The sequence below is a fragment of the Thunnus maccoyii genome, chromosome 3 (assembly GCF_910596095.1).
Source record: "Thunnus maccoyii chromosome 3, fThuMac1.1, whole genome shotgun sequence".
NCBI lineage: Eukaryota > Metazoa > Chordata > Actinopteri > Scombriformes > Scombridae > Thunnus > Thunnus maccoyii.
In genome coordinates this window covers 16,181,360-16,206,017 of record NC_056535.1, presented here as the reverse complement: position 1 = coordinate 16,206,017, position 24,658 = coordinate 16,181,360, and the positions used below count along the sequence as shown (strand labels likewise).

General features: G+C 40.3%; 1 protein-coding gene across 4 annotated transcripts; it reads right to left on the bottom strand.

The window, feature by feature from the left end:
• Positions 1-1,319: 1,319 nt before the first annotated feature.
• On the bottom strand, positions 1,320-22,593 carry LOC121894853 (FYVE, RhoGEF and PH domain-containing protein 5-like). 4 transcript variants are annotated; one of them, XM_042407732.1, is made up of 22 exons: positions 22,321-22,593; positions 19,061-21,292; positions 18,721-18,937; positions 15,221-15,374; positions 14,568-14,626; positions 14,444-14,474; positions 13,555-13,706; positions 13,205-13,361; positions 11,057-11,147; positions 10,914-10,964; positions 9,860-9,918; positions 8,981-9,052; positions 8,688-8,756; positions 7,173-7,256; positions 6,749-6,828; positions 6,411-6,507; positions 6,095-6,232; positions 5,893-5,995; positions 5,298-5,431; positions 5,044-5,169; positions 4,690-4,844; positions 1,320-2,342 (listed from the first exon to the last, which is right to left on the bottom strand). In XM_042407732.1, exons 1-22 carry the CDS (start codon positions 22,328-22,330, stop codon positions 2,306-2,308), a joined length of 4,308 nt encoding a protein of 1,435 aa, XP_042263666.1. In that variant the 5' UTR covers positions 22,331-22,593; the 3' UTR covers positions 1,320-2,305. The 4 variants fall into 4 exon arrangements, with proteins under 4 accessions (XP_042263666.1, XP_042263663.1, XP_042263665.1 ...); XM_042407729.1 differs by having other exon boundaries at positions 18,721-21,292; XM_042407731.1 differs by having other exon boundaries at positions 5,071-5,169; positions 18,721-21,292.
• Positions 22,594-24,658: the final 2,065 nt, after the last annotated feature.

The window sequence follows — 24,658 nt, the reverse complement described above, 5'->3', positions numbered from 1 at the left end:
GATCTGCTACCCACACAACACTATAAAAGATGAAGGCACGCTGTTGTAACTCACGACATCAACAAAAACATTGCATTTCCTTCAAAGACTAAAACTGAAAATGACCAGAAAGTGTGTCAGTCTAGGTTTGTCATTAAATAAGCAGAGTTCACGCCACTCTGCTGCCAGAGCATCATGGGTAAAAAGCCATAGTTGAGGAAGTTCAGCTCAGAAAATATTTCAGCTTTGTTAATGATTGCGGAGCTGAGCACATGTAACACAGCTGAATGCATTCGTCGTTATCGAGTAGGCTGTGTGTATGATTGATTATTTGCTTCTCTCTGCATTGCTCCTGCCTGCAGCAATATGGAAGTAAGCTCAGATTATGACACTGTTGCTGCCCCACTGTAAAAATCTTTTCTATCTTTTCCACCAGCAGCGCCACAGCAAGCTTTCATCATTTGTAGATGAAGCTGTACTGACGCTGTACTGAAGCTGTTTTATTTCTACACTCAGACAAATGGTGTACTTTAAGGGATTTGCTCTTAACACTTGGCAACTATTCAGTTCTAGTGTCATTTAAAGACACATTTCTTGCGAAATGCACTGAACCACAGTCAAAGGGAAGAAGATATTCCAGTAGAAGGATTCACTGAGAAGAAACAGTTGCAGGAAGTGTGGGATGATGAACACTTAAAATAACTGTCATTTGTAAGGAATTTGCATGTTGTGTCTTGACCAGCAGGAATATGATGCAGCAACCAAAGCAAAGAAGAGGCAAAGCAAAAAAAAAAAACAGGACTCATATATCTTATAAAAGGGTGAAGCAACAGAGTAGGGAGAAAACAGAATCGGGGCCAGAGATGGAGAGCACAGTGATGAATGATCTGTCCTCTATATAGGACGAGGTGTCTGCAACTTTTCAGGAGCCCCAGAAAGCAAACTTTCTGCCTGATATTATTCTGGGTCAGGGAGCCTCAGGGGGAGACGAGAAGCAGAGCAGGCCTGGCCTTTCTCTGGCCGCACAGCACACTGGTCTGTCTATCACTCAGTCCCCGGTGTCTTCCTGAGCAGCTCAGAGTGCGATCTGGAAAACTGGCTGCATATGAACTGCACGCCACCAAAGAGAAATGGTTTCCTAATTTGATGTGCTCATATAGGGGGGTGCTACATGTGGAGGGCAAACAGTTGATTTTTAGTCTATGTCCCGAGCTCCATCAGCAAGGACACAGTGACAGAAAGTCAGTGCTGAACCTCAGTGTTTAGTCCACCTGCCATCTAGAGGACATGAGGAGGATGACGAGAAAAACACAGACAGTTTCCATTGTTATAGCCTCCTTTACTTGATTTCAAAATAGTGTTAGAAATAAACTTAATAAATCGTCAAGTACAGTACAAAGTCCAAGACACTGATGATGTAGATCAGCGAACTCGGTCCAGGCCAACAAATCTGTGCTTTTATATAAACATGGATTTACATTATACTTGTTAAAAGCACTTAAAACAATAAAGACATTTGTCCAAATCAACATGTATGTTATGTAAATTAAGTACAGTAGCGGCAGCATTTGGCCTCTTTTATGAAGGTACACTCATGTTTCTTATTCATGTTTATTCCTTTTTATATCAGTGCAAAAAAGCAAAGAAGCTAATTTACTGGAAGCACCATCTCCAACACTACAGTGCATGGCAAAGCTACAGACACTTCTATGTATATAAAATTATTCATTCTTTGATGCAGCCTGTGCTTCAAAGTATTAGTCATAGAGATTAATTTAATCCAGTGGAAGAATACTGATGAAATGAAGGCATAACTGATTAATTTTTAACTGGAGGTCAAGCCATTTCAGATTTGTGTATTTCTGAGGGGAATGCCCAAATATTATAGATATATATAGATATATATCTGATTAAATTGTATGTTTGTTGAAATGAATAATAGAATATCTTTCTCTTCTAAACAGTGAAAAATAATCCACAAGGTTTTCCATGATTTGGAGGAACTTGGCTGATCAATTGCTGGGGGAAATACAGATCACATCAGTGTAATGTTGCACACCGACAGGTATCTGGGCCAACGCTTCTCGTGGCTCTCAGTGTCACACCTGTTGTAACAGCAGGCAGGGGACACTGGAGGTTGACAAAGTAGGTGATCGTGTCCTTTTCTTCAGTCCAGCCAGGGAAGTTACAACTTGCATACATCATCAAATATGTTTTTATTCCCAATCTTCCCTTTTTGGTTTCACAGTCGGCCTTTTTCTTTTGTTGCAGCAGAAGAACGGCAGCAGACTTCTCTATTTTCAGCAACCCACCAGAATAACTGCTCCTATAAAACTGTGGCTTCCTCCATCGCGTTTACCCACCTGAATGAGGAGCAGATTTTACATTAGGAAAAAAACAGCATTTACCCTTTAACATCCACCCTTTCTAGAGAATGTTCACCTATTTGGCACACCCAAATGGAAAAGCTTATAACAGAAGAACTGTAAGGACATGATGCATGTATTAGGCTTCATTTGACAAATGACATCCTCTAGTCTCTGGAAATGTGCTTGTTTGTGGCTAAAACACAAACAAAACTACATCAGTTCAAATAAGGCTCAATAAAGTGTTTTTGGTCCTTGTTTATAATGAGTCATATTTGAATAACAATAATTAGGACATGCTTTATGCCAGAACCATGCAAATCACCACATACCTTCTACATCTTGTCAACCTGTATAAAATTCCAGACCTCTAGGCCTAACCTTATGGGAGCTAGGGAGTTTTTAGTTTGTGGTGTCACTGGTGTCCCCGAACCTCTCCAGTTATCTCCAATTGGCCAAATTGTGCCAATTGTTTTTACTCATTACTGTGTGATGCTACCGCTTACAACTGGCTTACGCGGGTCACCAGCAACCCGGTGGATGTTAAGAGGTTAAAGGACAGGTTCACAATTTTTCAAGTCTGTCTTAAAACAATAGTCATGTACCCAAATGAACATTGAAACAGGTTTTTCTTGCTGTAAACATTCCTCCTGTTCATGCGGACTGAAGATGCCTTCATAATGGACTTACAATGGAAGGGATGGGGACCAAAATCCACAAGCCTTCTTCTGTGCAAAAATGTATTTAAAAGTTTATCTGAAGCTAATATGAAACTTCACTTGTCCAAATTAGTCAAATCAAGTAGATATCTTTCAATGAAACAGTCTTTTTAGTGCCCAGTCTTTAAGTCCCTCTTTTTGTTACTATACTTCCACCACAGCTCAACAGGGAAAAACTGTCCAAGGAAACACAAAGGGGGAATTTTATGCTAAAAAGACTGTATATGTGGCAGATATCCACTTGATGTGACTGAAACCTCATATAAGCTTCAGATAAACTTTTAAAAACATTTTTGCACAAAATGACTGCATGGACATGTGAAGGAAATTATGATAATTAGAAGTGTACTATTAGAGAAAACACTGTATTATAATATTAATGTTTTAATGATTATCAATCAAAGTCTATTCAACTGACCAGTTTTTATATGTTGTGATTACATTGTTCTGTTTTTAAGTAAGATGTCTTGCACTTTGTTTGTGTAGGCAAATTATTGTCTTGTTTGTTAGGAAAGAAGACACAGAAATGGTTATCTGAAGTGCATAATACATGGCGCCCCCAGAGGTGATTGTTGGAAAAGGGGGAACTAAATGCAAGAAATGGAAGTTGCAAATGATTTGAATGACACCATATATTGATTATCTTGCAGGAAACAGGTGTCTGCAGACAGAGACGTATGACTGCACACAGTTGACAGCTGTGTTGGGCAGAGGCTGAAAGTATAAAATGTTTGTGTGAGTTGATCAATGTGCTTCTCCCTTGCTAGAGAGCTTGGGAGGCCTATATGCATAGGCATTAATTGCCTTCATCACCTAACTAGACAAGATATGATATGAAGATATATGATATTTCAGCTGCAATGACAGACACATTGTGGATTTTGGCCCCCATCACTTGCATTGAAAGCACATTTGAAGGGGATCTTTTAACAGCCAGTATGAACAGGAGGAATAATTACAGTGAGGAAAACCACTTTCACTGCTCATATGGACACCTGACTGTTGTTTTAAGACAGACTTGAAAAATGGTGAATCTATCCTTTAAACAGCTTAAACTGCAGTTGTGCTAGAAGGAGTAATTTCAGTCAGTTTCACCTAAAAACTACCAATTCTGTCACTGTCAGCATGATGGACAGCTACATTATTACTGAGATAATGTTATAGCATTCTGCGGAATTAAAACAATGTAGTATTTTGTCTTTCGGGGTTAAGATTAACTGACTTATTTTGTTGTAATGTTGTAATGTAACCTTAGTCCACAAATTGATGCTGTTCATAAAAAATGTTGAAACTGCAAATTTGTTGATGCTCATGTTTCCACCTCAGTTGAAAGATGACATGGTCCTCCACAAGTCAAAGATAAATATTCAACTTTGGGCCTATGAAACCCTTTGAAACCCACTAGGTAAGGTCGTAAACTTGGCTGGTTTTCTTAGTTTTTTGCCAGATAGCAACAACTTATCAATAGTAACTCTCTGAGTCACTCATTCTGACAAAGACAGTCGTCCATAGAACAATACCAGTCATTATGTTAGTACAGTGTTTCAAAATGAAGTAAGTTAAACTAACATCTTAATCTTCTCTTAACAATTTAAAATGATCTATGAGGTAAGCATGCTTCTCACCTCTGGGCTGTGTAGTTGTCCTCTGCTTTAAAGGTGTAATACAAAGTGTGTTTGTGGTAAAGCTGGAAGACGTTGGCCTCCTCCTCTCCCCGCTGCTTGTCAGGCAGCTTTACTGTGAAACCCAACAAGGGCAAACTCTCTGAAGCTACCTTCTCCTGCAGACACAACATTTGTCAGGGGAAAAGAAATCTATTATAAGAAACAGCAATGTACCTGTGGGAATTTCTGCACTTTTGGCTATTTTTGGTCAACTGATGGCTACAGCTAAAACTCCAGCTGATGCCACCTCACTGTATAAGATGAGTGAGTGAATATGTGTTGTTAGGTTAAAGGGGAGTGCATGTGTCCCCTCACCTCTTGGGCTCGATAGGTGTAAAGCACCTTGTCTTTTAGGAGGAACCACAATCTCTTCCAATTTCTTTTGCTCTTCTTGCTGCGATGTAGACTTCCACTAATGGAGCCTTCCTCTGACACCGTCATCTGCACAACACAGCAGCGAGAAGAGATGTTACTTATGGTATATTCCACACAATCAACAATTGATCTTTCATTTAAACAGTGCAGTGAAAATGGCTCCTGAACATGATGCAGGTGTATATGATGTGTACCTGGGGGAAGGACATGCCGCCTTTCCGATGTCTCCAGATGTTGGGAGGATGAATGTTTTGGAAGACAGCAGAGAGCGGACGACTGGTACGGTTCAATCGTGGGCTATTCTTACCTGACGCAGACACGTCTCCCCCTGTTAAGACAGACAACAGCTTTTAAACAGGGCAAAGGACAGGGATGAGACTGTAACACACCTACTGACAAACTAAACACACAGATATGCAGCTTTAACATCTGAAGTAGAAGAAACTATATGTTTCTTTGTTGAACGATGGTGGGGATATGCATGAATAACCATGGAAACTATACAGTTTTAGTAAATCAGAATTTAAATACTACTCCAATGTGGTGACTGTGAAATATTGAAATATTTTAATGGTATGGGCTATTTAAGGGGAGGAAAAAAGAAGCTTAGCATTTTTCCTTTGTATTACATGTACCATATATTGTACCAATTGGAGTGTATTTTCACTTCACTGGGATGTAACACTCTGAATTAATTTCTGTATATCTTTACTTGGGATTCATGTTTTAAAAAAATGAAATAAATTGTGGTGAAATCCTAAAAAATGTGTACAAGCAGAGTTTTCACACCTCTCGTCTTTAGCTCGCTGTAACAGTGGTCACACACTTTGGCCATGCGGTCCTTCATGTATTTCAGTGGATATCTGTTCCTGGAGCAGCTCCGGCAAACAATCTGTGTCGAACAACGTAAAGTCACCACAAGCAAGTTAAATGAGCTCAGAGAGCAGTCATCATCATAGAGCACACTGCATTTTATTTGTGTGCGACTCACTCTGCCGCAGCCGTGGCAGTGATGTCGACGGAGGGTGAGGCTGAAATCTGAGGTGCAATTCATACACATCATCACTTGGGACACTGGAACAAGTGTGGGCGCTTTCTCTCCTAAAGACAGCCGCAGACGATCTCTGGCCTGAAACACACACACACACACACAATAACAGAAAAACATACTTTATCACACTGCAGAGGACTGATGACCATAAGGTGTAACATCAGTCTCACTCTGGTTGGGTGAGGATAAGCATGACTGAAGAAAAGTGTCATTAACTCACAACATAATTGATTAATACCGAGAGGAGTTTGCTCACCTCTCCTGAGCAGCTGCTGAATGCTACAGATCCTCTGGTATGTTCAGTCACAGCACGGCTTAAAGTGTAAAACCAGTCCTCTCTTTCGATGAAGGAACTGCAAAATAAACACACAAAGTCGTTAATTACAATGTTCATTTTACAAGGGTTTTTTTTTGCGAAGTCACTCAAATGTCATTTACACTAAATAAGCAAATATCAGCTGCAGTAGGAAACATTTTACGAGTTTTAAAGGTTTTAACTTCCTGTGATGGTGAAATCATTTTTTCATCACAGCTGTTTACAAGAAATGATCCGTCATCCACTACTTAGACAAGACACAGTTCAGTGTGACCCACCTTGCAGACAAAGTGATGGAGATGTCTGTTCCTTCAATCCTCAGTGCATTTTGGACATTGTCTACGATGGGTTTACTGACCTGAGTAATCAATCAATAATATGACAAATCACACATCAGAAAAACAGAGAAAGCAAGAACAAAAGGGGAAAATTTGCAATCTGACAGTTGGGGAATAATCCAAAAATCACAAATAGCATTCAGCTATGCATGATAGCATGATTTAATTTAAATACTTATACATTCACCTATGCAACACCTACACAGGATATAACCATGATAATATTGGGTAATAGACAACTCATTTCCAGCTTTGATTGCACACAAACTCCTAAGGCATTTTGTGGTGAAAACTACATCCACAAAGGTTTGAGGAAGGTGGAGAGAAATTAGAAATGTTAGGAGAAATGATGAAAGGCTCTGACCTTCAGTCCAGTGAGTGACAGAGTGTTCTTCAGTCTGTATTTCCCATCCTGCTGAGGGTAGGTGTAGAGCAACACGTCGTTCATCTGAAAACAGACAGATACAGCCGTGAAAAGTCACTGTAAATGTGAAAAACAGGGAAGTAATTTATTGGTAGATCAATGGCATGTTAAAAAAAGATAAAATACAGTAAAATTAATAAAATATTAATCTGCTTAAACATTGTCAATTATGCACTGTAAGTGCAACAATTCTCCATTAGGTGGCACTCTAAACTAATAGAAATTTTGCCTCCATATGTCCATTCAGTTTCTACACTGATGGATAATAAAATAACACCACACTGCATAATTTTTTTTCTATATTACATACATGGAAAAGCAAACAAACACAAGCACACATACACACAACTAACTCCATCATTTTAAATCTGCAAAGCACCGATCTCTAACTTAAACTTCAAAACATCATACATGAATGGAATAATTCAAAGTTGATATCAAACTGCATCATTAAGCTCTATATCATTTCCAGTGGATCATCTTATTCCCTGTCCCTGTGCGTTTCAATACCTTTTTTAGGAAACTGCCAGCTCCTGCAGATTTGTTTTATTATGTTGTCATCAACATTAATAATAGCTGAAAACACATGATCATTGCCTGGATGAAAACTGGCAGGATAAAAGTTTTACAGCAGCGATGATTACCCAACAGTCTTCCAGAAGACACATTTACAAGCTTTTTTAGTGTCGAGCCCAGACCACAAATTTAAAAAAAACATTACAGGAGGGAAAAACAGTGCACTTTGATGATGCTCTATGGATAATTTGTGAAGGTGTTAAATTTTCTATTCTCTCTTGATTATAACATTTCAGCGCTATCTTTATCTTATGATTTTACAAACTGAACATTTAATACAGCACATTGTCTGTTTTTTTGGCTCTTTTTCAACAGTCTCTCTCATGAAATAAATCATGCTCTATTGACTCGACTGTGACAGGTGGCGAAGAATGACCTGAATTGTATTGTTACTGTTTATATTTATAACTTTATCAATTCGATTCATCTCCCCTCCCGCTACATCCTGCCGCCTCCTGATTATTTTCACATTATCTTAGTGAGCTGAAAGCACCGTCTATATTGCAGTAAAGGTGCTGAAGACACATTAGACTAATATTTAGCTGATAGAATTATAGTCATAAAAGTTCACAGGTGTGCGTGGGCGCTACAGTTTATAAGACGCTGGTTTTGACCTTCCCTGTGCTGTCAGTAAAGAACTGGCTCAGGAAGTCAGCATTCAGAAACATCCTGCCAGGAAACCCTGCTCTTAATAGCGCAGTCTGGACATAGAAATAGACCAGACAGAAAAGGCCTGACTCTACATTTTACACTGATTTATTAGATATCAATAGAAATGTAACTAACTGCAGTTGCTTGATGAAGCATATATAAATATGAAACATGTATATAAATATGAAACATAATATGCATAACAAACAAAAAGGAAGCAACAGTTACCAAAAACAGATGGCGAGGCTGTCGACTCTTCCTGCTGACCTTCATCAGGGTGCCCTCCTTCACAAAAACCTGACAGAAAAAACATAAACAAAACTAAATCAAACTCAACACTTCACAAGTTATCTGATCATGACACACACAGGGCATCTGCAATAATTAATGTTGTTTTAGAGCAAGTGGGCTGGGGATTCCCAGCTGAATGACTGTGTAAAGGGCAACACAGGGGTGGTGCAGGGCAGACAGGGTGGGCTGGCAAGCTTCAGACAGAAACAATGCTGTTATCAGAGCCGTACCCTGCCAGGCTGCAGCAGGTCCCGCTGGCCACGAACACTGTACTCTATGTTGACCAGACGCAACAAGTTCTCCTGAGACACACAGAAAGACAGACACATGAAGAAAGGGAGAGAAAAATTAGATGCCAAAATAGGAGAGAAGTGATGAAAGAGCATTACAGGAAAATTATTATCCTGTTAACCCTTAGCTGTTATTGCTTGGCTATTTTCATGGCTCCCTTTATTATTAGGCTTTAGGTATCACCTGGATCAGACAGGCATGTTATATAATGTTCTCTTTAGATCAAGCTAGGTTGTTCATAAATGTCATCATTTGGTGTGTAACTCTAGAAATGTACTTGTAGCCACCAAAATATAAGGCTACGAGTTTACAGCCATGCTAGTGACTTGCCCAGCTTGCTTTGAACAGAATGCTAACATCAGTATGCCAACACGCTGACATTTAGCAGATATATAGTTCACCATGTTCACCATTTTGCTAACATGCATGCTAACATATTTGACAAATTAAATTTTTGACCTGATTGATGGCGCAAGATAATAAGTCAAGGGGTCAACAAAGTTATTACAATTCATCCTGCAGGGAACACGAATGTGTGTACCAAATTTCATGGCAATCCATCCAATAGTTGTCAAGACATTTCACTGTAAACCTCAAATGTCAACCTCATAGTTGTGCTAAAACCAAAATCATTAAGATACATTGTCTGAAAACAGTGAATGTACAAAAATTAGTGCCAGTCGATCCAGGAGATGCTTGACTGTCTTGTTCTGTCTGTGTCCTTAATGTACTTTAATGTCTGTTAGGCTGAGGTATTAGGTTGACAATAAGATATGTAATTCTGGTACAGTTTTATTATGCCTACACATGATACTTACCCCATCTTTTAAACTGTCATTCACTTGATCTGCAATGTCGGACACGATCACAACAGCAGCTGAATAAGATGAAACCAGAGAGACAAAAGAAGAGAAGAAACTTCATGTTAAATCTACATTAAAAGATTTTTTGGCCCCTTGGGAATAGAGCAACATGCTGAAAACACATTAACACATACTCACCTTATGAAGTTGATATGGCTAACGTGTTAGCAAACAAATACCTACATTGGCATTCATTTGTCATGTTTCTGGCCACCTGATGAATGTAAGTAACTTCCAAATATGAGAGAAATATCTGACACTTTTGGTGCTAAATACTCCATTATGTTCACCAGCTAATCACTAAATTTGTTGCTAAATTTCTCTGTGGTCTGTTTGGTTCTGGGCAGGTAGCGTACAGTGAGTTTTAAGAGCATTTTGTTGACAACAGCTTTCTGATGTGGATGAAAACAATGCAATGAGAGCGCTGAGAGTGAATTAAAACAGTAAAGTTGGGGCCATAAAACTAAAACAATGATCTGAAAGTCACTAAAGCGCTCTGTAGAGTTGAGGGGAGCTGCAGAGTTGGTGCTAACTCTCTGTGGTTTGTCATGATGCGCTGCCCTTTTCACATTTCACATACTCATTTTTTCCATTGTTAATAGATTGATTAGTGCAGCTTTGAGAAGTTAACACAATCAGAATAAATATTCATAACTTACAAGAGATGTAAGAAAAGTTACCTAACATAATGCTCAATGAGTCAGGAGTCTAAACCTGAACTTGGATGTTTCTCTTATCAGAGATAAAGAGATAGTGTTGCTGTAACTGGCCTCCTGATGAATTACACAGTGCAGTCTTCACACAGAAGACAGCTAAAATGACCCCCTGGTGGGTTACCACAACAAACAAAGAAATCTAAATTAGCTCTCTCAAGGCCATCTCTTCATGCCAAATGAGCACAATAAATTCCTTTTATGCACACAGCGACAAACAGAGGCCAGTAAAGCTCTCCTGTGAGTCACAGAGAGCAGACTCTGCCCACATTGTTCTTACAACGTGTTTACTGTACCTTGGGTGTCTTCATATTCCTTGGAATCGGGGGAAAGATTGTTCAGGTAATCTGTAAGAGGGGTGGAAAAGAATGAATGCCTCCAAAGAGTCAAGAATGAAAACATATTCGTAACTCAAGAAGGATACTGAGACTACACTCACCAGTCAGGAGCATGCGGTACTGAGCCACGCGCACAATGACCTGCAGGAGCTGATGTTTGAGAGAAACCTTTTCCCCAGCTGGACTCTGCTGCTGAGAAAAATACAACATTTTCTCTGTGTCACTCCTGTTCATTAGTGCCAGATTTACTGTAGGCTATAACATGAGCTGGAAGCCAAACAACATGTCAGATACATTAAAACATTCAAGGAGGTCTAACGGTGTAAAAAAGAAAAAAGAAAGTTGTACTAAAAAGCAAATTATATAAGAGCACTGGACTCTTTGAGCAGAATCACCAGATTTAAGTGTGAATGAGGGCCAATAACACAGACTGCAGGTCAGCACAGCATCTTGCAGAATAACAAGTGTGTGTGTGCGTGTGTTTGCAAACAGTAATAGTGCCTCATTCTATGGATCAACACCCTTAATGATGACTTTTCTCTCTTTAACACCCACACGCAGACATTCAAAGTAATATTTGAACTACTGCTTTAGTTTTTTGGGCCTGAACAGTCAGATTTTGACTAACAGGTTTAATTCGAGGGTGTGGAAAGACTATTTTGTCAGCGGTTTCCCATTTAAAAACTCAATGTGTGATGATGCAGCTGCACTGACATTAATACTGTATACACAAAGTGTTTAGGAGAATCTGAGGACTTTTTGACTCTGTTACTCCCCAACTCTGCCAGACTTTCTGCCAAGTCTTCTCCTCAGTGGTCTATAAAATTGAGGGAAAATACTGAAAACACCTTTGTCCATAACTGAGATGCATGTACACAGCTTCACTGGATTTTCTTCTACAATCCAGCTAGAATACTACAAAAGGGAGCAATAGTCTGTGTTACCAATTTCTGTGGAAACTAACAAAAAACAACAATCATACCCTTGATGCCTTCCAGTCTCTGTACTTAGCAGCTGGCTGGATAATATTTGACTGTAAATTAAATGGTGGATATTGAAGCAATGTTGCAGCCTCCCTGTTGAACTTTTCAGCATATTATTCTATTATCATATCCTACTTTCTTATATGTTTTACTCTTTAAGCTTATCAACTTATCAGCTTCTGTAACGTCTCCTCACTAAAGTGCATTAGTTTGTATATGTTGTGTAGCTCAAAAAAGCTGTTGAGAAATGCAACCTGTACTAATTTTAAGATTCCCCTGTTTTTAAAGAGATCATTTTTTGTGTGTCTAATGCCAAACGAACAGTTTTTGTTCCTAACGTCTATATATAAAATCTATATTTTTCCCCTGGGTGTCCTCCCAAGTTTCTTATAACAGCGAAGGATACCATATAGTTCCTTTAAATTTAATTTCTACTTTTATTCATTTAGTTGTCTGTTTCTTGCTTTAACGGTTTGCATCTCTTGCTTTTATAGCCTCTCCTCTCTTTTTTCTTTCTCTCTCTCACACACAAACACGGGTCAATACCACACACACTTAGCCATCGCCATCTCTGCTACCACATGCACTTCATCTTTGTCACTGCACATGAAACACACACACACAAACACACACTGTACTCTGCTGATAAGAGATAATGTGCAGAGATAAGAAAGGCTCTCGATAATGATCAAATACACCGTTTCACTGTTATTTTTAATCAAAACCCCTGCAATTTTTCACCATATCGAAGTGTTTTCTGTAAAAATATTTCTATTGTTCCAAATGTTCACAGTACTCTCATTTATTTTTGCAGTTGCTCACATATTTACCCGAACCTTTAAATCAAATATGCAAAAAAAATTGCAAAACCAAATTCATTTTCTATTATTCATGCAGGCTTGAATTCCAATGACAAATCAGCAACAGTGGAGAGAGGCAGAGGAGGAGATTGGTTGAGGAGGAGGAGGAAAAGAGTACTGCATGTGATGTGGACAAAATCCACTTTATATATCCAACTATGTTTACTGTATTGAGCAGTTTGTTACTGTATTTGCATGTTACAATAGGTTAATTAAATGATAATCATCACTGAATAAAAGAACAGAAAAAAATATGGTGTCAACTTCATGGTAAGTACAGGTATTATATCCAATTAGTACATTTAATTCTCAGAAAGCTCTATTAATAATAAAGTTTGAGTGTGTATAATTTTACTAAAAAAACATCTTTTGTGGAATCAGAGAAGCACTGCACTGTAGGTCTGACCTCAAACTGGTGAACAATGGCAGCAAAGGCAGGTGAAGTACGGCAGCTTTCCTCCAGCAGGTTCATACTTCGGTCATAGTGGCCGATGTAAGTCGTAAAGACCAAGAACTCTGCTCTCCTGGACAGGAAGATGTCTGCAATCCTCTGGCTTTCCTCCCTGAAGGAAGAAACAGAGGATGAAGTTGAGGCAGCCATCCTCAGACTACACGTAATGCTTTCTGAACTTCATTAATGTGTGCACTGTGTGAAGCCATAGAAGGAGAAGGACCGCTGCAAATGCATATGACGTTTGTGCATGTGTGCGTGTCAGCATTCCTATTTAACAGCTTCAGACAGCGTACGCGTCTCACCAGTTTCGGATTCGATTCTCCAGCTCAGTGAGGATTCTGCGGTGCAGGGTGTAAACATCAGGCAACTCGTTGAGAATCTCCCAAAGCCTTTTTTCATCCAACACAGGCTCCCCCTCATCCCCGACTGCTGCCACGACCGCTTCCCTAAAGTCCTGGCAAACAGAGAGGAGAGTATAGTAAAAGTTATTTTTTTTTGTACTTCAAATTTCCCTAAAGTCTCCATTTCTTCCCCTATTTTTCTGTTTCCTTCCTCTGCTGCAGTATACCAAGATAATATCTGACAGCAGGGAGTAGATGAGCGATTATATCTGGAAATCTCATCATCTCTTGAATACTGAGGCAGCAGTGGTCTGGGTCACTAGTATGATCCTCACACCTATGTACGGAAGTGAAAGAAAAAGCACTTGTTCCTCCTTCATTACCACTGCTACAGTGCCCTTGAGCATGGCACAAAAGCTCTAATTGTTCTAGTACAACTGCTCAGACGCCATCAGATCAGACTGTGTTTGTACTGTGTAGATTTTAGGTGAGAATGTGAATGAGTGTGGAGCAAATATTCCTGGAAATGAGCATTCATGCTCAGTAAATCTACTCTGGTTAAATAAAGAACAGACACACAACATAAATAGGATTTAATAAAAATGTATATGATCATGAATGGAATTAAAGTTCCGGTAAATATAGTGTGTGCCTGCTAAAAACATACGTAACAGCGAATCTTTTACATAATAAGACAGCTCAAGGCAGCCAAATAGAAAGATATGTTTACATTTGAGGGGGATTAAGAGATTAAACCTAATCCTGAGCAGAAAACCATGACCTGCCTTTCTTTCATACGTAACTCTGCAACTCTACAGAGATCTGAAGACAATACAGATACATCACTTACTTCCTGGAGAAGCTTGAGGGCTTTCACATGTCTGTGAACAGAGAAATAGACAAATAATTCAACATTGGTTTTGACTTATAGGCAAATATATTTGTTAAGAAAAATGAAGTGACATGTAACTTACAATCTCTCAGTATCCACCAGCTCTTTGGCGATGTAAAAGGCTCTGGATCGACCGTCAGGCTGTAATCATATTATTTAGTCATAATAAGCCCAAGCTTGGGAGGAAGTAAAGCATTTTGGCACCAGTTCAACAAATATAGCTGCCACCCCCTCCACACCCCTTCCTTTCTCTCAACACATAGTCTCCAAGCAGCAATCAAATTCAAAATAATGAGGACAGCGTTGTAGTAGCCCATTAACCTCCATTAACCTGCATTAAAATCCTGGCTTGTGAGGGCAATTTTGCGACTGCCCAAGGTGAAAAGCTTTGAAACTCATTTTGTTCTGTTGTTCCGTTCTGCTAATATGATTTCATTTCCATCTGTCATTTGGAGAAAGGAGGCACCAGCTCTTACAAAATGATGGCACGAAAGAAAACAAATTAAATCACATTTTAAAGGATAGTGGCTAACGTAAGTCCTTGATAAAAGCAATGGAAAATAGACAGAAAAGACTAAGAAACTCTCATGATTTACTAAATAATAAAGTTTTTTTTCATCCCATGTAAGTTATCTAAAATATGAATCTACTATTGCAACAAACAACATCTTTTCTACATCAAAATCATTACTTCCATCACTACACAAGCTCAAGCCATATTGGTCAAAATTTTACCTGTCTGTCATAATTGCTGTCTCCACCTCCGTCTTCCTCCTCAGAGGTACGTCCTTGGTCTTCATCGGCAGCCGTCTCTCCCCCGACATCACCCACTGAACCAGCCTGTGGACCAACAGCCACCGAACACACATTGTAGGCTTCTGTATAGGCACTGGGAAGAAAGAAAGGATACTCTGGTTAAATATAGCACACAAAGACAAACAATGTGGCGCCGTGGCATCTTGTACGCGTATACTTTAAAGTCAGTTTTAATGCATTGATGCTAAGAATTAGTGATACAGTAAGTACACAGGTAACAGTCGGCAGTATACAGTACAAACATATAATAAATGATTTATAACACACTATAATGTAGTTATAAGCAGATATAAGGACATGTTTAAGTGTTTATTAATGCACAGTTTTTGTCAGCCATTATAACTTCTCCTATTATATATCCTATTATATTATCATTCATTATCTGTTTATATACCAGCCTTCTGGGTATCTAAAGAAGGAGTTATAGTTGCTGACAAATGCATTAATAGGCACTTATATCTGCTTATAGATAGAGTGAACATATGCATAATGTGTTACAAACCATTTATTAAATGTCTGTATGCTGGTTGTGAATGCTAAAGGCTTAAAGTTAAGTGTTACCACAAAGTCAAAGTGGAATGTCTAAAACTTCTAATACCTGCTTTACAATATGGTCTGGTCCTGTGGTTCTCAACCTTTTTCACTTCTGACCCCCTAAAATAAATGAAATGTTTACTTGTGACCCATAGTCACACCTTATAACTTGACAAGACTGGTGAGCAGTTCAACCACACAAGGATTTATCCTTCTCCAATTGTCTAATTTTAATGATTTCCAGGCACCGCCAAGATGTGAAAATATTCAATATTTCAGGAAAAGAAAAAAATTAGAGAAAAGTCCAAAAATAAACGTAATATTTGTTTAAGAGGAATGTATGTTCTTCTTTGCAATTCCTTTAATTATCATGTGACCACTTGGGGGGGTTCCCGAGCCCATGGTTGGAAGCCATTGGTGTAGTCAGTAACATAGCATCAATCAGTTTTTACCACAAATATGACTCAGTGGTTTTATAATATGAACTATATTCTCTCCTCAAACCTTCAGTCATGTGAGAATAAATCAGATGAGTTTCATTTAGCCATCCAAGCTGTCTTTATGGTCCTTTATGGTCTTCTACATTGAAATATCACTATATTAAACATATTCAGCGATAGGAGCTAGTGTGAATAGATAAAACATTACAGATCTACAGAAACCAATAAACTGATCCCAAAAGGCCCGCGGTGACAACTGTACCAAACCAGGGATGCATGTCGGTATTTTATGCTACAAGATTCTCTTCTGCAGGGAGCCCAAATGAATATGCTAATGGCTGCAGCTCAGTGGGGAGTGTAATCTGTGCAAATAAAAACACGTCCTTCAGTTACAGTAGTGATACGGTAGTCCTCTATGTGACCAATTGCTTTGCCAATGTTCCCGCCATGTTTCACTCCAGGCACCAGTGACTCTAACCCCACTGAGATGCAAATTAGCTATGTATGAACAACATATGTGAGCAGTTCAGATCTCTGCATCGCACATATTAGAGCTGCATGGCCCATTACTGCTCACTGGATCAAACTTTGGATGTGGTACCAGGGGGTGCTTGAACCACAAACTACACGCACAGTTTCTATATATCAGGCTTTAATGCCACTCCCAGAGAAACTGCCGATGTCACTTCTCACAGTCGTGCCAGGTTGTATGCAGGCCCACGGCAGAATCTATGGAGATAAATTACAGAAGGACATAAAAAAATATTCATTTTCCTTTTGCTTCAGGTTGATGGGTGAGCCAATGTGTTCCAGTGATAGCAGGGATGAGGGCAAATATGCCAATTATCTTCAAATTATTCCCTAATATTGCCCCTTTAGGCGATTGCAAAACTAACAGCCTAAACCACTGACACTGCTGTCCGTCTGGATATTGCTTTGCTGTGGTTACAGCAGCTGTATTCCCCGAATGCTCAAACGTTGTGCAGAAAATCGCAATCACATCACTGTTGTTGTTCATTATTAGCACAGAAAGCTTTACAATCTTGTATTTTGTAACCCTAATACTAAATGAGGTCTTTCCAATGTTTCACCAACCTTTGAACTCCTACTTCCCTTAATTTGTATTAACTGTTGTATGTGGACATTCAGATTTTATTGATTCAAGACCATGGTTGCATGGTATGGACACAACAAACAATGCAGTAATGACAAAACAATGGCACCAAAAAGAACTGTAGTGCAACATAAATTACTTTGAAAAAGGAATAGCATTTTTAAAAAGGCACCCAAATTACATATGTTTTTTGGCTGATTTGACTGTGGTAACAAACTGAATTTATAGCAGAAACACGTCTTAATTTAGACGGTACTTTGATGTACCTACCCACATTAAAATGCATATTAAACTGTAGAAAAGTATCACTGAAAAGGACACCTTTTTATTTTGAACTTCAAAGGCTAAATAGATTTCACAGAATGGAAAAATGGGAAATGTGAGAATTACATTAAAATCTGCAAACACGTTAAAATTCCCTCATTTAAGAAAATGACTAATAAGGGAGATAGTCCTCATGGAGAGTGCCTTAACCCACAGGATGGAGGCACCAGTACCATGGAGCAATGGGTAGAATGAAGTATGTATATTTACTTGGTTTTTTTATGTGGTACTTGAAGGAAACACAAAAGAACATTTTTAGTTCAACCAAAAATTTCATCCAATTTTCTACATTCGGTATTTTAGAGCCCTTGCTAGTTTTTCTCGCTCACATAACCAAAACAGTCAGCTACACATGATGAGAGGGAAACACTGCAGAATGCAACTGCTGACTACTGAGAATACACTGACATTGTATCTCAGCCTGTTGTTCCTGACTAGGTAGAGAAGAGCAATGACTCCAAAATGCTCCGACTATTAATCATCCTGAGCGGCCTGTATGATATGGGCACGGCCAACAGGAATGCAGAGGGGGATGGGTTAATGTCAGCACAGCCATGGCTGATCATACCAACAAATACTGTACCAGCACAGCAGGGAGGCTAGAGGCTTTACCGGCAACGCCAACAGAAGAGCCTGTTTCTGCACTGTTTCTCTAAACAGATGATTTATGAATGAAATCAGGATAGCATCCACAACGCCACCAGCAGCGTTTCGTCCTCTACCACCCAACAACACACAGCTGGGGTTTAGCACATCTTACTGCAAGACAAGAGGGAAGCTCCTGCACTTTCCTCCTTAACGCTGATCACCACATCTATGTCTGCTGTGATCCCAGCATCAGGGGACTCAACATAATAAATATAAATCCTCTGTCCCAGGGGCCTGGTTAAACCCACACAGTGGCCGAACAGTAATAAAAAAAGACTAGTGCTCAGTGCAAAAGGGTTGCTAATATTATGTCCAGCAGCATCTATCTGAACATACACTTACACACAGGCACAAGTTACCTTTCTGCTTCCTGTTCAGATGACTGAGTTTTGCTCTCAAACCCAGGGAGGCTGCTCATGTCCACGTAACCATCCGTCTCATTGGCGGACGACAGCACCCGAGTAGGACGGTCAAAGAAGGCAGTGAACGGCCCCTGCCGAACCGGCCTCCGCTGTGGGACCTGAAGGTTCTCGTAGTCCGAGCTGATGGCAGGAACATTCTCATAGTCTGAGGTATCTGTGTTGGGGAAGGAGATGGAGCGGGGCTTGGTGAGGGGAAGAGGTGTGAAAGGCACACGGGAGCGGTCCTCAAAAGACTCCACCCGGACAACGCTGCGGTTGAGAAAGGCCACCGAGTTACCTTTTCTTTTGCTTTCCTTGTAGAACAAGAAGGTTGAGGCTGGCTCAGCTGAACCTTTACTAGCAGAACGTGAGCTGAGCTGAGGAGAACTACTTATGCTGTGTCTATCTAAGTCCAGCAGTCCACTGGGTATGTGGTGGCTGGACTCTGGTGAAGACTTCAAGGAGGATGGATTGACATCCACTGCAGGCTTGCTCTCTGTTTTCCGCCTAAACTTGAGCATCAGGAAGCGCTTAATGGAGGATTTCTTCTTCCTGTTTTTCTCTGACGAGTCCCCCTCAATGAGAAGCGAGGGGGAGCTCTTTGTGATGGGTCTCTTAGTGATGTAGGCCAGCTCAAACGGAGGAGGGATATCCACCACAGATGTCGGTGTGGAGAGACCGCTGGATGACAGAGGTGAGCACCTGGAGAAGCTTCCAGATGAACAAATGCCGCCTCTCTGCCCCGGAGACCCTTCCCTGTCTCTGTAGACACCCAGAGGCATGTCCTGCCCCTCCATGGAAATGGAGCGGGGGTACAAGGACAAATAGTGGGGTTTGGAGTGGCTCTTGTGCCGCATTGTATTTAATAAGGGGCTGCTGCTCAGTGCAGGTCCAGTTTGGCTGAATCCGCTCATGCAGGGCCTCTGAACAAACTGCACCCCTCCTATCTCAGCCATATTGTTATTCATGCGCTGTGACAGTGAGCCGGAGCGCATCCCTGCTGTCCTCTTGTCGAAAGGAAAAACATTTTCACCCATTGACGTATACCTCGGATCCTCATAAACATGCTCATCACTGATGTCCTGCTCCGTATCAGTGGTGTCGTCCACAAACGGTACTATGTGACCCTCCAGGTCGTCGTCATCTCTGAAGACATCAGAGTCGTTCGGAGAAAGCAGCTGGCTATCCGAGAAAGAGGAGGTCAGCGAGGTGTCTGTGTCCGTTGGCACTGAAATGGATACCAGCCTGAACCTCGGCTGGCAATCCAAATGATTTAACAAGGCCTCTACTGTCTGAGCTTTGTGCTCTTCAGTTTTCATAGACATCCTTTCCTGATGTGCTCTTACCTTGCTCCCATCACTGTTACGGATCTCCACGTAATCCTCGGAAGACACATACTCTCTTTGCCCATTTTTTGCTGTTAGATATTTCCCGGCTGATACTCCACCGTTGTTTACAGCCAAAAGCTTCTGTGGTGTGAGAGGACTCTCTGGTCGTCCATGAGCTTTGTTATTTTTTGGGATCATAACATCCTCTGAAGAGACGTAATAAGGCTCTTGGGTTTGATCATCCTCTATGGCAACATGTCTCTTAGTTGTATTACAGAGCTTTTTCTGGTTTTCGGGGATAAAATCATAAAATCTAACATTCTGTTCATTGATAACCTTTTCCTTCATATTATGGCCACACCTCAACTTCTGGATGTTACAAGAGATGTCGTAATCTGGAGCAGATTCCTCTTCTTTCTCCTCTCCTCCAGTTAGAAAACCTTCCTGGGTATCAGTGTCCAGCATGTTTTCACTGATGAGGAGAGCCCGTTGGTCTGTGAGAGACTCGGTTAAATCATCTGCTGTCCAGTCACCTGTTTCATCATCCTTTGTTTGGGGCCTTTCCTGCCTCTCCTCTGTGTTTCCATCCTCAAGCACAGGTACTTTTACAGCAGAATAGGAGCCTGCCTCCTGATCAAGGCTATTGACTGAGATGTCTCCCATTGAGAGGCCATCTGTGTCAGCCAACGCCTCGCCTGCATCACAACCGTCAGCGTCCATGTCCTCCGTCATGTCCGTGTCATTCATCTCCACCGCATCCTCAGAGTCGGCGGTGAGTCCGGCATCACCGACCCACAGAGTTTCCAGTGAGTCCACCTCCTCCGTCAGGGCACTGTCAGTCAATCTCCAATCCTCGTCCATCTTCTGACTCGTGTCTTCTTCCTTTTCCTCCTCTGTCACTTCCAGTCCCTTCTGTGACACATTTTGTAAATCTTCCTGTGGTGACCCAAGGATGCAGGAGTTAAACTGTCTCTCTGTCTCTTCGTCAGGCTCACCATCTGACATTAGCGAGCTGCCATTGATGCATCCTCCTTGGCTGCCTGAGAAGAAGAGGTCCCTCCCATTGAGCTCCAGTGTGACTTTGGGTTTCGGGGCTATAGAAGGTTTGGGACCCCTGGCTGCAGACATGAGAGGGGACGACAGCTTCAGGCTGGCGTGACAAACAAACCTTGGCTTTGGAGCAACAGAAGGCTTGGTGCAGTCTGAAAGAACAACAGGAAAAGGAAACTGTAAGATTATGTGCTTTAAAATAGCTTACAGGTCATTTGTATTGTGTCCCTGTGACCTAAAACTGCTAAAAATGTAATAGTGTGTGTGAAATCTTTACATTCGATGAAAACTGATGTTTGTCTTGTTGTCACAGTTTGACCATTTTCTTCACAAAATGTGAACAATATTTCTTAAATCCCATTGAGGCAATCTATTATACAAACCAGCTGAAATATTTCCATATAATTTCTATGAATACAGTAGCTGTTTAAAATGTTGAAACTTGGACTTAAAATGAATAATGTATGCTTTTACACCCTCTGGGAAAGAATACAAAAAATCTGAGGGATTTCTCTGACTCACTTCCTGTGATTGAAGTGAGAGAAACCCCTCTCAGGGTTAGCTGCCTTTACTGCTTTTAAAGTAATAATGAATGCAACAAAAGATAATGACAAACAAGCAACACATGTAAATGGCTACTTGTCGATTTAACACTAAATCGCATCAAATGATTTGGATGAAAGATGAACTTTCAGAGAAGGAGCTGAGATGAGGTGGCCAAGCATGATCTCTTAAACAAGTTAGGTCTTCCAATTTTCATTAATCTAACACCGCAATCAACATTTATGCATACCATATGAGCATTAAACCCCCAAACTAGAATACAAAACACATGCTGGTATAAAACTGGCAACTTAGAGTTTTTACACCCAAATTAGCTCCATTAGTGCTAGATCACAATGGAATCTCTTTATTCTATCAATAGGGGATTATGTGAATAATTTATCACACTCTGACCTCAAGAAACATTGCGTTTAAGACATTTTGGTTTGCTTCCCATCCTGCTGCCGCCGCTGGATTCACCATTTATTTACAGGAATGTACGGGCAGAGATAATGATGAAAACTAAAACTACTAATACTCACTTACTAGCAATATATCAGTATCGAACACACACAGTGAAAAAAGGTTTGTGAGACCAACAGTTCAAACCCTTCTCCTTTGAAATAAACGATCTCACCTGTGTTCATTTTGGCGAATCGACCAACATCTCCAACATCTCGTCCACAAAAAGTAGCTTCGACGCACGAAATTTTAAAATATCATGTGAGAAACCGGATCAAACTCTGTTGAACTGTCCAGACAGAGAGTGAGTGTGGGCGAACACAGCTCAGTCTGTCTTCCTCTGAGAGTGAAACGCTGCTCAGCTGATCCGTTTGTGCGTCCTACAGCGCGCAGGACGCGACTGGAAACCAAATGGAGAGAGAGGCTCCGCTCCCCATCACAGCACACTCTGTGGGATCCCTCTGACAGCAGCAGCAGGTCCAGTCAAGTGTTGGAAATCTCAACATCTGGCAAGAACTGAATTTAAAGGCTGATTAGTATTTTTTTTTTTAATATGCATCAGTTGTTACAGTAGTGCTGAAAATGCTGCAGCTTCACGGGGTGATGTGGATGTTTCGTGGTGAAAAGTGAGTCACAGCTTATAGACACGCATATTTCAGAAGTTATAGATCAGACTCATAATAAAACATATTATGTATGCACATTTCTCGTGCATACACCAACAAACACGATTTTTGGAAACATTAAATAATAGAAATACTGTTGCCACTTTCCAATAAGGCACTCCTTATGATGGGTTTATAAGTTTTTAGTTAATAATAAAACATTTACTTATGTTTTATAGATCAGTTATAAGCCCTTAATAAGACAATGAAACGATTTGGGTTGCCAGATTGTAAAAAATGCTTTGACTTGTTTGAACATTTCACTTAACTTGGACTAAAATCCCTTTATTAACAACTTTTTAATAGTTATAACTGTAGACTTGATGGATAAAAAATCATATATTAATGACTCATTAACATTTATAGCTGATAGGTCATTATAAAGTGAGAAACCAATGAGAATTTGACATTTTTAATGCATTTTTACCAAAAAGAAATGATAAACAACCCCAAAGTTGTTCCTATTAATGACTTTAAACTGCATAACTCTCATTTAGTAATGGTTAATAAATAATCAACTAACTGCTTATTAACCATTACTAAACCCATTAGTCAATTTGTTACTTTTTAGAAACTTCATATCTTAAAAAAAACACTGTATGCCTCATGATTCCTACAATTTTGCCTCCACTACAATGTTGATAGCTGTAATTTGGTTAATTTGAGACTTTTATCAAGATGTGATGCAGCATACTGAAAGGTGAAACAATCCCAGCTGGGTCTGGATGATATGATAATAAAGTTTTACTCAGTATTACTCATCATGTCTCATTAAAAAATGGGTATTTCTGACTTAATATCCGCTCTCCTACTATGATAAACCAGCCGCATGTTTCCTTGCACCCCCATCTGACTGTCTGACTGTACAGCAGGTTCTTTTCAACATAACAGGAAACTGCTCTCCCAGTTTCCTGCACAACCCAACTTCACATCCTCAGCAGCTTATGAACATCATTCTCACATTTAACCCCTCGGCGAATTAACTGTGACTCACCGGCAGTGAAGTAAGGGAGTTTATTTTTATTCTTGTGGTCAGCTGGTGAAAATTTGTTGCACCTAAAAAAAAAAATTCTGTGCCAAGTAGGACGACCACAGCTGATTCACTAGCAACACACAGGAGTCTAAAGGTGGGGAGTGGCTCTGTGGGGAGTCTAAAAGGGGAGTCCTGGCTGTGGATGTCACGCCTAAGAATGTCCATTTTCAGACTATAAAGCATGAGCGTGATGAGATGTAATCCCTGTGTTACGTGCATTACAAATTACTCTAAAAGAGAGGCTAATCCCGGCCGAACGGCACACTAAAGCACACTGAGTATTTCTCCGGAGCTGAAGCTTTCCCAAACACCATGCAGAGGCTGTCTGTGATGATGAAGCTGTACAACACACTGATGAGCTGTCTGTCCTTTCTTGCTCTTGTGTGTCACATTTTAGGGTCAAAAATCAATCCACAGCTACACGAGGAGATTTTACTCACATTAGTCCATAGCCACTGTCACACAATTGCAAACACATAATCTGTGGTGGCTCCCTTACAATTTAGCGTATTAATAAACAGGTCACAGCATTTCATCCTGTCCCGTACGACCCAACACGAAAAACCTGAGGCGATATAGAAAAAAAACCACACAAAACTCTTACTGTTGAGTTGAAACAATCACTTAAAGCTGCTCTCACTGAGCTTATGAACAACGTTTTCACTAACAGAGTGTTCGGCTCATTGAAAAACATTATGTGACTTGACCCTTTGACCCCCTTTCTGATGGTGCTATAATTGTTTTCATATTGAGTCAATAAAGGGGAGGAAGGTGGTCTCTGCGGTCTGCAGCGCGAGAGGATAATGACAGATCTT